Raw genomic sequence first — 15,395 nt, 5'->3', positions numbered from 1 at the left:
CCCACTCCTCTCCCCCTCCCTCTCCTATCCAAAGAGCAGACATGGTTCCCTGCCCTGTGGAAAGTCCAAGGTCCTCCCCCCTCCCTCCATGTCTAGGAAGGTGAACATCCAAACTGGCTAGGCTCCCACCAAGCCAGAACATGAAGTAGGATCAAAACCCCTTGCCATTGACCTTGGCTTCTCATCAGTCCTCATTGTTCGCCATGATCAGAGAGTCTGGTTTTATCCCATGCTGTTCCCGTCACAGTCCAGCTGGCTTTGGTGAGCTCCCAATAGATCAGCCCCACTGTCTCAGGGCTCAGTTCATATTCTTTTCCCATAAGACACAGATCAAGTTTCCTGCATGTTCTTTGTGATGATGATGGATTTTGTTTACTTTGGTTTTTTTGGGAGAGAGTTTTGTATAGCTTAGGCTCTTTTCAAACCTGATGTGTAGTTAAAGTGATCCTGAATGTCTGGTCCTATTGCCTTCACCCTTCAAGTGATGGACTTGCTGCCATAAGCCACCACATCTACTCAGTGCTGTGGATTGAACCCGGGGCCTCAAGCATGCTAGGCAAGCACTCTACCAGCTGAGCCATATCTTCTGCCTTCTTTTCTCTCTTTTAAAGAAACTATCTTTTATTTAGTGGAGAATAACCAAACATGAGAGTTATTTCTAAACTAACAGAGCCTGCAAAGTGCCCGAGGGGACCATAAACAGCAGTGAGATGAACAGGACGTATAACCCAAAGCACCTATCTATTTATTACAATGCAGCTGTAAGCAAAATATACTGAGGAACTGTAGACAGTGGCAGTCACCCAGCTTAGCAGCAGACAGACACAAATAAACATGGTTGCTTTGATCTGTGTCTCCTCTAGTTGAGAGGTGAGCTTGTAAAATGAATGATGGCTGTTATTAGCAAAAGTGATGAATGTAGGCTTTACAAAAATATTGCTTGGAAATTGAGATTGCTTAAAAAACGCATTATATATCTCTCCTCTCTCTCTTTCCTCTCTCTTTCTTTTTCTCCTCTCTCTCTCTCTCTCTCTCTCTCTCTCTCTCTCTCTCTCTCTCTCTCTCTCTGTGTGTGTGTGTGTGTGTGTGTGTGTGTGTGTGCAAAATTTGTTCCCCATAGAAGAGGTAAAGAACTCTTACAGACGTCTCTCCCCCCTTTCTTTCTTTCTCTCTCTCTCTCTCTCTCTCTCTCTCTCTCTCTCTCTCTCTCTCTCTCTGTGTGTGTGTGTGTGTGTGTAAGGGTGCATGTATATATGTGTGCTTGTCTGTGAAAGACCAGAGGTCAACCTCAGGCATCATTCCTTGGAATCTGTATACCTTGCTTATGAAAACAGGGTCTCTGAATGGGTCACCTCAACGATGAGTAGGCTGGACTGTTGGGCCAGTGAGCCCCAGAAATCTGCTTTTGTCTTCTTCCCCAGCACTGGCATTACAATGGGTTCCACCATGCCCAGATTTTCATGTGAGTCCTGGGGGGTGAGCATAGGCCATCACGTTTAACCAAAAGCACCCACAGAGCTGTCTCCAGGCTCCAAAGACGCTGTTTTGATTCCCACTCTAAAACCCCCATTTTGTCCTCCCTGCATCTCCCTGGGGTCATTAACCTTTGTATCTGTTGCCTTCTGTGCTTTGCACTGCATGAAGGCCCAGTTGAGGGCTAGCAAAGCCTACAGTGCCATGGAAACCATACCTTACAATTAGTGAAAATGCTTGGTCAGGAAAAGAGAATTTCTTTCTTTCTGTCAGGATATGATGACTTTAGCCAATACGATATTAAAATTTACAGGACATTTTGATTGCTAATTTATGAGATTAAATGGTAGGATTTTATGAAATCAAGATTTTTTTGGGGGGAAACCCAGGCCATGTGACTGCTGGAGGCTGATCAGTAGTTCTATCTAACCCATGCAGTGAGAGTACCAGTTCTTTCTGTCTTCTCTGTGAGGCACCAAATGAAATAATTAATGAGCTGAGACAATGGAATGTTGAAGAGATGCATTTATGCGAAATCAATTAGATGCTGGCGTCCCAGAGAGCTCCCAATTGGCATGATTGCCAACTGATGATACATTGAAATTGTTTGATTTTGGAAAATTTGGATTGTTTTTAAATTACACAGGATTTGGTGGAGTTAATGAGGAATAAGAGAGTGCAATGATCCAGAAGGGTGTTTGCAAAGTACAGCACGATCCTGTCTTTACACATTAAATGGTTAGCAGAACAAAGAAAGTCTGTAGGATTTGCCTACTTAGCAGCTGTGTGGTGTTGACCAGAATACAGGACTGGCTGGGCCTCCATTTTCTCAGCATCAAAGCCGGGGTGATAACAGATAATGTAGATTAAGTTAGAGCCTGTGTGCGTGCTCATTGCTGTCATAAATATCATCATGTGCACTCGTCCATCTGTGCATGCACCAACGGTCTTGTCCCAGCCAGTTTAATACTGTTAACCAGGAACAACTTAGAGGCCTCACTCTGGTGGAAACCAGGTGATTACATCAGTGAGGCCCAAGGGAGATGAGGATTAGATAAACTGTCACGGTGTGCCAAATTCTGACCTTCACTCTGTTTATTTACATTTTATGCATGTACACACACACACACATACACATACGAGAGAGAGAGAGAGAGAGAGAGAGAGAGAGAGAGAGAGAGGAGAGAGAGAGTCTTTTCGCCCATCTGTTCATTAGGCTTTGATTAACTCACTCATTGAAGAAAACCTTCCCTGTCCCTGAGGTCAGGGTCCACCTCAGTTTTGGTAAATATCTGAAACATACACCCCCATCAATACCCCCAAAAGCCTTTTCTCTTTTTTTATTACTTTATAAATAATTCCAATAAAAATTCCACTTCTTCCCCTCCTCTCACTTCCCTCCCACTTCCCCACACACTATCCCCCCCACCCCCCTCCAGTCCTAAGAGAGGTCAAGGCACCCTTCCCTGTGGAAAGTCCAAGGCCCTCCCTTCTTCCAGGCTTAGGAAGGTATGCATCCAAATAGACTAGGATCCCCCAAAAAGCCAGTACATGCAGTAGATACAAATCCCAGTGCCATTATCATTGGCCCCTCAGTCTGTTCCAATTGTCAACCACATTCACAGGGTTCTAGCCATAAACAAAGGACTTTGCGCCTACAGTTCATGATCCTAGAGAAGCTAAGCATTAAGGTGAACCCAAAAGCCCTTTCCTAAGAATTTTATAAGCTTATGTTTTCTTATGTTTTACCTTCTGTTGCTTCATCGCTCATTATCTGGTGAAGTTTTTTAAATTTTGTTTTGTTTTCCTTTGGGGGAGTGTGGGTGATAAAGTTTATTTCAGTTAATAGTTCCATATCATAGTCCATTACTGAAGAAAGACAGGACAAGAACTCAAGGGAGGAACTGGGAGGCAGGGACTGAAATAGAGGCCATAGAGGAAAGCTGTTTAAGGGCTTGATCCCTGTGATTTGTACAGCCTGCTTTAGTATACAACCCCAGAATGCATGCCCAGAGATGGTATCTCCTACAGTGAGCTGCATCCTGCTTCATCAGTCATCAATCAAGAAGAAAAGATGCCCCCAAAGGTTTGTCCACAGGCTGATCTGGTGGGAATCTTTTCTTAGTTAAGGTTTCCTCAGTTAAGGTAGCTTGTATCAAGCTGATAGAAAATTAGCCTTCACATAAAGTTTTTATACCTTTTATGGTAATATTTTTGATGCATTTCATCTTGGAAAAGTGCGATTTTATTAGAAAATAATCTCCAACCTCAGTCTATGTTTGCTGAGATCAAAATGAAAACAAACCAGGCTTGGTGGCACATGCCTATAATCTCAATGAACTGGAGGGTAGAGGACTGGAGGCCAGCCCACGCTACATGGCACAGGTAGAATGTACCCTGCTGTCCTGCCCATAAGGCTATGTCCATTGAGGTCACCCATTTCTTCCTCACAGTAGTGATGTTCCAGCTAACTCTCACTGTGGCTTAGCCAATGGCTGAGAGTCTTTGCTTCCTCTTAACTTGTAAAGCTTTTTTCCTTGTCAAACTTGTTTCATAACCATCCTGTGATTTATTCATAAGTGATGCTGATATTTCATATTGTAATTGCTTTTTATATTATCCCATAATGCCCCCCTTTTTAGTGGCATCATCTGTGGGTCTATGAACCCCTTGTTCCCAGCTTCCATCTCCACAATTTTCCATCGTCAGTGATTCTCTAAGCCCCTCATGTCTGTCCCTACTGCCCTCAGTTGGTCTCCATTCATTCTTCAGGTCTTATGATTTCTCGTCAACCCCTTGTATACACAGTCAGGATCTACTTTGTAATAACAATTTCTGGAACCCAGAAGGATTCTACTTGTTAGTGGTGTTAGAGGTTATAGATTTATTATCTCTTCTATTTAAGGTTTTTGAGTGGCACATATTTGTGCATATTTATGGGACACAGGATGATGTATGGATTAATAGATGTGAAGTAATGATCAGCTCAGAGCAATTAGTACATCCATTTCTTCTGTCATTTCTTGATGGCAAATATATCCAAATTCCTCTAGCTGTATTGAGGTGTTTACCCTGTGAGACACAGAACAATAGAACTTGTTCCTCTTGCCTCACAATGGAATCATATACTTATTAGACCCATGGGTCCCCTTCCCCCCTTCTCCACCAACCCTCTTCTCCCTCTATTCCCTGGCAACCACTCTTTGTATTCTCAACTTCTATGGGGTCTGTTTTCTTAGACTCTGCTTTTGAGGGAGACCATCGATGCTCTTATTTCTGTGATGGGCTTGTTTCACTGGACTCAGTGCTCTTCAGGCCCTATCTATACGGTCATGGTGACAGTCTCAAGCCCTGGGGACCATTAGAAATTAGCAGAACCTTTGAGTTGTGAGGGGCTAGTGAAAGTCCTTAGCTCACTGAGGGTGTGCCCTAGCCTTCAGAGAGGATTGTGGGATGCAAATGTTTTCCTCTTATTCTGACTCATGGCTCATATGGAGAGTGTCTTCTTCAGACATGCGTTCACACTCTGAGGAGCTGCCTCACTTGGAACCCAAAGTTAGGAAGCCATTGTTTGTAGAAGCTCCAAAAGTAAAAGCTACATAAACAAAGCTATTTGCCTTGATATTCTGATTTAATATAAAAAGAATGATTAATATAACCACAGTCTTTTCACTATGGTATATGTCACTTACTGAAGGGAGCCATGGGGGACCTTCCTCAATACCATAGCTATAGGATTTGGCATTGACTGTATTTGATTTGCCTAATGGTTTGATAGATGTGACCACACTTAACAATGTCATAACTCCTCTGATTCTTATTGTTTCACTGTCCTCATCTGTAAGACATTTATGATAATGCCTGCCTGTGAGTTTGATTTAATACTAATGAAACAATGAAACAGAGCTCAAAAAGACACTACTTCTATTTTTCACATATGGAACCTTAAGCTCAGTGGCCCACCAACTCTAAATTGTTGTAAAACGGGAATAAATATCTGGTTGCCCACACAGACTTTAGCCAATATGAGAGGAGGCCAATGTCATACCTGGAATACACGTTTGCATCGCACTCCAGGTTTAGACGAAGAGGGGAGAAGGATACATGTGCTTTTGCCCTCTGTAGATCCCCGGTCCCCTGTCCCCATGTGGCACTTCACAACCATGACTGCCCAGAAGAACCTGGGGGCCATAAAAATAGATAGGTGTGCTCCTGCATTCCCACCCCAGAGCACTTTACATTATACCACTTGGAAAGAGGCCAAGCTTAAAATTGGCTAGAGGAGTCCACTGGTCAACCAGGACTGAGAATTGCTGATGGAAAATGTGCCAGTCTAATAAATGTGGTTTGATTTTCATGTTTTAAGACAGCCCGGCTGGTCCCTTCCCCACCTGGCTTGTCAGCCTGATTTTTGCTCACTTCAGTTTAACCCTGTGTATCCCAAGTGTTCTCTCAGTGACTAGACAGCATTTCTTTTGTAGTTTGTTTGTTTGTGGTTTTTGTTTGTTCGTTTTTGTTTTGCTTCGTTTTTAAACCATTTGAGTAACCCATGGATTCCTGGACTCTGGGGCCCGGGGCGGTATTTATCCCTGTATCTTGATTGGCTGGCTTATGGCCACAGCAGGGAGCTGTGGGTTCACATCAGACCATAAATCCCTCCTGAGAACTAACTGTCATCTTCAGACCAAACACGATTTCAGCAGAGTCCTGGTGCAGTGTCAGCATCAGCCAGCGTAGCCTACGAGGAAGAGTGGCTCTGGCTTCAAAACAGCATCTTTCCCCAGCACCACACCATCAACGCTGAGCAAGTCCTTGCTAATGTCAGCATGTTCCCATTTAAAACATGTGACAGCAAATGGGCTTCGAATGTGCCTTTATTGAGAAAACTTTCATGGAGGAACTGTGCTGGAAATATGAAACCAAATACACAGTAGTAAAACCTAAAAGACAACAGGGGAGACCCCCAAACCTATCAATACTCAGGATTGGGAAAGCAGCCACACAAGAAGCTGCGAGAGCATGCACCCGGAAAGGCCTGCCTTTGTCCTTTGCTGCTCGGCCGTTCTCAAACCCCTTGGATTCTGTCCTCCCCCAGTCTATTCTTTCCGGATACTTTCTGCTGCTTCTCCACGCTCCTCTCGCTCCATCTGTTGACTCGTTATGATTATGCTCTTGCTTGTATTCCAGTATATTTCCAAGGGAGATCATTATTTTGATACAAATGCATAAATAACATTCTTGGCAGGTCTTTAACCTGTGTGATTTTTCCCAAAGCCAGTGATGTAGAAGTCAATAAGTCATGATCCCAAAGGCATTCTTCCTAATTCTCTGGATCAAGTGAAGACTAATCTTGTCTTATATGAGCCTTGGGGCTGTGTTTGTTTGGTTGTTTGTTTTCTCTATTCCCCTGTATGTATTTCTTATCTTATAATAGCTCTCCTTTTAGTTTTTTCCTTCTTCCTTTCTTCTTTTCCTCCTTCCTCCCTCTCTCCCTCTCTCCCTCCTCCTCTCTTCTCTTTTTCTCTCTCTTTCTCTTTATTTTTCACCTTTTTCCCTTTCTTTTCTTGTTTTATTTGTCATTTTTGCCATGATGTTTTCAGTTGAGACCAGGTCTCACTAGATATCTGTAGGCAACCTCGAATTTGCAGCAACATCCCTGCCTCTACTGAGTGCAAAGAATATGGATGTGCACCAATGTCTGTGACTTAGTAGTTTCTTTTTAAAAGAACAATTGAACATTTTCTATTGGCAATAGCCTCCTACTATAAAATATCTGAAAAACTATAGCAGATTAAAGTTCATATTTCACACACACAAACACACACACATACACACAGGGAGAGAGACTCATTACACAGGAGACAGCTGCTCCTCTGGCACCAAGACTCACCCTGCATGGATTCCCTGGAGAAATTTTAATTCTTTGCACTCTATATTGTTTCAGTGTCCCTGATGCACCTGCTCCTGTTTTGTGTAATGCATTGCTCTGTTAAGAATCTTTGTTTAGCAAATGTATTTAATATTAATGCAGAAAATATTATGCCCCACCCATTTTCCCCACCATCTTCTTTTACATTGTTCAGAGACTTTTGTTTTGTTTTGTTTTGTTTCTATTTGGTTAAAGTCCTTCCTTAAAGCTGTTCCTCATATGGGGTATACAGGCAGGATTGGTGCCCAACGTGTTGTTCTAACTTCAGCCCAGTGGCTGTGCCTTAATGGCCTGCTGTCTCAGTCAGCCATTGCGACTCCACAGTTACCAAGTTGCTTTCCTGCCAAGTCCCCCTGCTCAGGTCAACTGGTGGGAATTCTGTTCCTGCAGGCCCTGGCTCTGCCACTGCTACTAAAGGTAGCTTTAACTAAATCTCTATCATTCTATTTGTAAATAAATCTTGAGACTCAAAGACTGGGGTGAAAACCTACTAGCTCAGAGAGTTTGAATAGCACCTAGCTAACCTTTTCTCCTTTCTGGCATCTCCCAAAGAACACATCCTTCCTCAAACTTGGGGTTCACAGTGTGATTAAATATCCCCCAACACAGGACAGTTGCTAAATCTCTTCATATCTGCAAATGCTTTTTTCCTTCACCCCCACATGAAAGTTCTTGTACAGACCCAGGATTCTAGACTATTATCTCTCCACTGATGGTTTGTTCCTTGCTTGTCAGATGTGAGTTTCTTTCTGAGTTACTTTAGTCCCCGCTTTGGTCAGAGGTGTGTAAGTATTTCAATCCTTTATGCCCAGCTGTTTTACAGAGGGACCAGGTATTTCTCTACCATCAATTTTTTTTTTACTTTTCTTAGATTTATGTTTAAATTAATTAATTTTTAAAATGATTTTTCTCATTTTACAAACCTATCCCAGTTCTCATTTACTCCCCTCCTCCAGCTCCCCTTACCTTACTCCCCACCCACTCCTCAGAGAGGGTAAGACTTTCCATGGGGAGTCAACAAAGTCTGACACATCACTTTGAAGCAATACCAAGGCCTTCCTCCATACATCTAGGCTGAGCAAGGCATTCCTCCAAAATGAATGGGCTCCAAAAAGGCAGTTCAAGAAATAGGGATAAATCCTGGTCCCACTGCCAGTGGCCCTACAGACTGTCCAAGCCACACAACTGTCACTCACATGCAGAGTGCCGAGTTTGGTCCTGTGCAGGTTCCCCCACTATCATTCCAGAGTCAGTGAGCTCCCACTAGCTCAGGTCAGCTGTTTCTGTGGGTATCCTATCCTCATCACAGTCTGTCCCCTTTGTTCATATTATTGCTCCTCCCTCTCTTTGACTGGTTTCCGCGAAACTCTGCCCAGTGCTTAGCTGTGGATCTGTGCATCTCCTTCCATCAGTTGCTGGATGAAGGGTCTATGATGACAATTAAGGTAGTCATCAATCTGATTACAGGGGAAGACCAGGTCAGGAAACCTCTCCACTATTGCTTAGGGTCTTAGCTGGGGTCATGTCTTTCCTAAATTGGGTAGGTTTTTTTTTTTTTAATTTCTTCTGACTTAGTTCATCTGCTTTCTTATTTCTGTCAATGGATTGATTGATGATTATCCTCTTGTTCGTGTGTGTGGAATAATTTCCCTGGTTGGTCGCCATCTGAATTATCAATTGCTATAAGCTGTAATTGCATCGTGATCCACAATAGCTCGTGATAAATGCTCCTGACCCTGAGTCATGGCTGTAGAATCCTTTGTTATTTGCCCACGTTAGTGCTCAAGTCCTAGGTTCCATCCCAACCACATCTGGCTTCTGCATCACTGGGTGCCCACTGTGTTTGTGGTCAGTCAACTTGCAATCCCTTGCATGAATACCTGTGATAGTCAATTTATAAAGACCAGATATTTATTTTTGACTCACAGTGTCGCACAGTGTAAGCCATGGTCAGTTGACTCTACTGTTTAGAAGCTTAAGGCAGATCAATACTACTCAGCTGATGGACAGACAGTGAAAAGAGACCCACACGGAATGACCTAGGCTGTGCATTCAGCTGAGCTTCTAGGAGTTAACTACATTGGAAGTCCGCAGTACAGTAGGACTGATTACAATGTTCGCCTTAGACGTCAGCTAACTCTGTACCAGTTGCCTACAGAGTATGTAAGCAGAATGAGTGCATAGTTATAAATAATCTCAAAGCGTATTATTAACTTGGTTATAGAGTATGTTTTAAACAGCATGTCTCAGAAAATCTATTCTTCCAGCTCCAGAGTTAGAGTTTGGGGGTCAAAGGCACCTGATGGGTGTTTATCACTCCACTCAAATGACCTCAGAGATGCTTGTTCTCTAAGAGGCAAGACAGACATCAAGGCAGCATTCCCAGGTCTGGGATTGAGGAAGGAACTGATAGATGTTGTCTTCCACTTGCCCCAGTGGAGGACTAGTAACTCCTTCCAATTTACCTTTTAACGCCTAGAAGGAAAAGGCTATTAACATTTTGATAAAAAGAAGTATCAATATATTGAAGTGGATCCAACAAAAAAAAAAACATATATGTTTGAGCATCACCATGGCTTGAGTGCTGAGTGTCCTCCAGAGTCCCATGTGTTATTATTGTCCAGGTCGCCTACAGAAGTAGAAGGATACATGAGGAAGTGGGGACTAGTGAGAGGTCTTCATATCTTTGTGATGTCCCTTGATGGGAATGGGAGACCTGGAAGTAACCTCTTTCTAAACAAAATGGTTCTGACTGAGAACAGCCAAAGCCCCGAGGCCTGTCTGGCCACCGGCAGTCTGAGTATCTTCAGCCTATCCCTCATGGTTTTGTTTTTATTTTGTTTTGTTTGCTGTTGTTTTTCTTCAATGTTCTTAATTACCAAACAAGACTGGTGGATCTCCAAAGTATCTTATATCTATGGCATTCTCATTTGGTTATCAAATCTTGGAATCTTGATGATTCTATGGCTTTCGCAAGTCATCTGTGGAGTCCCTGAATTCTACACAAGAGAACACAGAAAAAATTTAATGAAATGCTAAGTCCAAGATTTTATTTTAGGGCATAGAGAGAGATAGTTCTGTTGATAAAGTTCTTCTGCCACAAGCATGAGGATGTGAATTCGATTCTCCAAACCCACATACAAAACTGGACATGGTGGCATGTGCTTGTAATGTCATCAATGGTATGATGGAGTTACATTATTATTATTACCCCTGAAGCTTTCTGACCTTATATGCTTTGGGAAGTTCCAGTTCAATGAGAGACCCTTTAAACAAAAGATAGAGGGCATCTGAGAAAATAACCCAAGGTTGTTCTTCTGACCTTCACATACACATACATGCATGCACATGTGCACATATACATGATCATGAACACACACATACACAAATAAAATAAAAATGCATTTTATGTGAACAAAGAGTTTTATAAGGCAAATTCGAGAACTACCCCTATGGTCTATACACTTCTCTCGAGTTCACTGTACCAAGCACAGCTTCTCTGTCATACTTAATATCTTTGCTTTTTCCTTTCATGTCGAATTTGGGCGTTTCTTTCTCTGTAGCAGTTATTTTGAGTCAAGAGAAACAAGAATAATTTATAACCCCCACTTCACTATGGGTTGAAGGGTGCCAGAATCAAAATATGTTACCCCAAAATATGCATCTTGAACATGCAGATTATTTTGCCCAGTGGCAAGTGAGAGCCAGCATGTACAGGGAAAGCTTCTTATTTCTACCTAGAATAGAATGTGCTTTCCCTTTTTTGTAAAGGATAGTTGCATTCATAAAGGAAAACTCCCTTCATAAAGCATGTCTCTTCAATAAGAAGAGAGATACCCCCAAAGACAGTTCCCACCATCTGAGAGTCTTCTCTCCTGCAGGCATAGCAAGACTTCCCTACCTGACCATATACTTTCTCTGCTCACCTTCCCATAACCAGCGTTTTTTAGCCCAGGGCTAAAAACACTTTTTCATTGTCCTGGTTAAGGTGTATAAGGCCTTAATCATCTGGTCACCTCAAATCTCATTTCTTCCCGGGGAACCTCCCGTAGTTACTTTTCTGTTTGCAGTGATAAAATACCTCAACAAAATCATGCCGTGGTGCCACCTCAGTAACCTAACCCAGGTAATCCCTCATAGGCATGTGTATCCTGGGTGGTTCTGGATACTGTGAGGTTAACATTCAATGTTGACCATATGTGATCCCATGCACACATGTTGATATATGTACCTAATTTAAAATCAGCCTTACATCCATGCTTGGTTCATGAGTCTAACCAGTGAATAATGGTTTTCAGAAGAAAGGATAAGATTTTTAAATTTTTGTTGATACTTAAAAGACATGAGGTTTTTGTTATTTCTCTTTTTTCCTTTTACTTTTTTTTTTTAAGGAGAGAATTCAACACAGAGAAAAGTGCTGGAGACCAGTGCATGATATAATGTGTAAACCTTTGTCACGTGTGAGCCGGAGAGCTGCTGCTGCAGATAAGAGTGCTTCTTAGCCACTGCATGTCCTCCCCTTGAAGAGGACTCAAGTTTGGTTCTCAGCGCCCTAGTCAGAGAGTTCACCACCCTCTGAAACTCCCGTTCCAGGGCAACCTACAGCCTCTTCTGGTCTCTTCTGACACCTTCACTCACGTGCACACGCTCCCACACAGACACCTATGCATAAACACATTGGAATTTTGAAAACTATACTTTTGAAAGTTAGTAGATTGTGAGGTTGGAGAGATGGCTCAGCCCATAAATTGTTTGATACACAAACATGACAGTTTAGATTTGATCCCCAGAAGCCATGCGAAAGGAAGGAAGGAAGGAAGGAAGGAAGGAAGGAAGCAAGGAAGGAAGGAAGGAAGGAAGGAAGGAAGGAAGGAAGGAAGGAAGGAAAAAACAAAAAAGAAGGAAAGAAGAAAGAAAAGAAAAAGCAAACAAACAGGCGTGGTGGCATGTGCTTGTACTCCCAGCACTGGGGAATCAGAAACAGGTGTATTCCCAGGACTTGCTGGCCAGCCTGCTTAGCATCTGTCTCAAAAAATTTCAAAAATCAGGGTAAATGGTATTGAAGAATGGCATCCCAAATTGACATTGAGTTTCCATAAGCACACACGCAGAAACGTGTGCACCCCATCATATGCATACACATACACATCATATGCATACACATACCCAGCCCCCCAACATACACAGAAAGTTGGTACATTCTAAATGTTATGTAACTTATAACATTTATTATAACAAAAATGTTGGGGCAGGGACATAACATGTCAGAAACCAATGACTTAATAGAAGTTCCACTCAAGCCTATGGACAGAGTTCTACAAGCCCAAGTTCATCATAGTGAGTGTTACCGTTGAACCCATCAGATTCCCTAGCCTGAGTCATCCCTACACCCACTAACGGAAAAGGCAGCTGCCTTCATCTGTAGGTTTCAGAGTTTCTATTTTTGTTCGTGTGTAAGAGTTCTGGTCCTTGATTCAAGTCGCACAAAAGAATACAAAGGGAGTAAGCTTAAGATGTAGGGTCTAGAATAAAGATGGGTCAGGTGACAACTGCTAAATGTGTTTTGTTAACTAAAAATTTTTTAAAATGAACATAAGAAAAACACTGACTCACTAACTATAGGATATTGCCAAGACACAACGTGGTTTGTGTGTGTGTGTGTGTGTGTGTGTGTGTGAAACAGAAAAATACAACCAACTTGCATGAATCGATGTTGACCAGGGTGAGGGGTGGGGTAGCAATCCGCACGGTGCAGACAGCCCTACGAGTGGCTTATGTGGACCAGAAAAAGCCATGAGCTCCATGACGTGGATGTGCCCTCATGCTGTGTATGAAGTCTCTTGTTGCCTGTGCCCTCACTCAGAATTCACACCCCAAGGGTAATGGAGAGGAGGCTCAGCAGTTAAGAGCACTTGCTGCTCTTCCAGAGTAGTTAAGTTCCCAGCACTCATGTGTGAAAGCTCACAACCACCTGTAACTCCATCTCCAGGACATCTGGTAGCTCCAACCGCCTTCCGCCAACCCCTGTGTACAGCGCAGTGGCTCCCATTCACACATACATGAATACATGCAAATGATAAATTGTAAGAAAACGAATAGCCTCCCATACCAAGAGCAGCAAACCAGCGGCTGGGGGTCACCCTCCCCCACTTTCCTTCCTCTTTAGGCCTTGTTAATAGGCATTTGCATGTTTCAATTATGTGTTTTCCACATGCTGTCTGTTAGGGGTAAAGCTACCTCCAGGCTCTGGGGTACTGAAAACTTTGAGAGTCTGAGGCAAGCTCCACAGTGGGCAACCTCAACCTCTACTAACAGGCTGCAAGGCAGAGGGTATCCCCCAGTGCCCAGAAGACATAAACCTTTGGCTGCGGGCCAGCTCCAAGTGAGAGGTGCCAGACACCCCCTTCTGCTGACAGCTGTCACACCAGCTCCTTGCCTTTTAATCTTTGATCTTCCTCCTCCATAAGGAGGCTTTTCGGGAATCACTGCTTGCATCCTCATTTGCATCCCCATTTGCATGCTCATTTGTATCCCCATTTGCATCCTCATTTGCTTCATCAACTCCTCCCAATCACCAAATCCTTTATAAATAATCATTACCAACCACGGATTTTTTATCAAGATAAGGTAAGCGTAATGGTTCCCTTGGGGCCCATTAAGACCTAAGCCTTATCCAGCTTTTGAAGGTATTTGTGTTTGAGGTCCACACAAACAAACAGGAAAACTCAGAAACAATAGACCAGTGCCTATCTAAACACAGATGGAAAACAAACACTATGTGCTAGTCCAGTGTCATCCCTGGAGATAGGGTCATGCCTGGCTCCTCCATCACTCAGTCTACCCAAAATAAGTCATAAAAATTATATGCTTCTGAGACTCTTACTAGGCAAGCCTCATTTTACATTTGTTATATAAATATAAACATATTATATATAAATATAGAGAGATACAGAACATTTGTTCCGTCCAGTAAAATAGGTTTTAGACAAGATGAAGTAAATCAGTGACCATAAATGCCCACAGTAGTTTTGATGATCTTTGCTGACATCATAGAAATCTTTCAAAGTGAGTGTAGTCTGTATTTACAAGGAAAGCACTGGAGACCAGTGAGATTAAAAAGCATGGTTTGTAAATTAAAAGAAATAGTTGGTCTTTCTGTCCAAACTGTGGCTATTGAATATTTTTCCACTATGTCTTTATGTGCAGGTACCTACAGCTTTAAAAGTAAAAGGGAAATAAATTTGTATCCTGTTATTAAAATTATTATTGCAGATTGCTGAATTGCACAGTGCCTGAAAAGACAGAATGCCATCTACGTTCGTGTTTCTATTCTAGTCAGGAAACTCAGAGAACTTCGCACATCTGTGAATATCCGTCATTGGAGCGCTTGCCTTTTGCAATCTGAATACATAAAGTTTAAAAGGTTTATTTATACCAACTCCAAATGGCAAACATTTAGGTTTCTGTCTTCCTTTGTCTCTGAATATTTTTCCCAGGGTCAACGTCTCTTTGAGAAATTGCTCCAGCTGACGTCACAAAACATCGAAATCAAGCTGGTGAGCGACGTGACCGCTGCTTCAAAGGTATTAGAAGCCTTGAAATTAAAGGGTAAGGCCAAGGTCGATGCTACTTTACCGCGGACATTCTGTGACAATACCGTGAATTTCGCTTCAAATAATACATCATTTCTTTCTCATTAGTACATTACACATATTGTTTCTTAGTTCTCCTTTGGCCACCCCCCTCCACCAAAAAACAAAACCCTGATTACGGCTTTGAAGTGAGGAAACTAGTTAACCAATGCTGCTGAGATTTCAATAGTGGTATTTTGTATATCGGTTTATGAGAAATAATCTTCTGTCCATTAAATGATGTTTAGTTAAGAAGAAGAATCAGACTTGTCTGCACAGATCAGGACTTTGATCTCAAGAAAAGAGCCACTTCAAGGGAATGAAGTACTAGGTTCCCATTTCTCTCCTGCCAATCAAGTGGA

At 42.4% G+C, this 15,395-nt stretch overlaps 1 protein-coding gene across 3 annotated transcripts in view; it reads left to right on the top strand.

The window, feature by feature from the left end:
• Positions 1-15,395, top strand: part of Pld5 (phospholipase D family member 5) — a 286,884-nt gene that overhangs the window by 167,933 nt on the left and 103,556 nt on the right. For 2 of the 3 annotated variants that reach the window (XM_050142885.1, XM_050142886.1), the window contains exon 4: positions 14,899-15,010. In XM_050142885.1, coding sequence (XP_049998842.1) covers positions 14,899-15,010 — 112 coding nt within the window. The remainder of the gene's footprint in view (positions 1-14,898; positions 15,011-15,395) is intronic. The other variant, XM_050142887.1, reaches the window with a different exon arrangement.

This window comes from Alexandromys fortis, unplaced genomic scaffold (genome assembly GCF_014885135.2).
Source record: "Alexandromys fortis isolate MF-2015 unplaced genomic scaffold, M_Fortis_MF-2015_v1.1 scaffold_51, whole genome shotgun sequence".
NCBI classification, from domain to species: Eukaryota; Metazoa; Chordata; class Mammalia; order Rodentia; family Cricetidae; genus Alexandromys; species Alexandromys fortis.
This window is presented reverse-complemented; position numbering and strand designations above follow the sequence as displayed.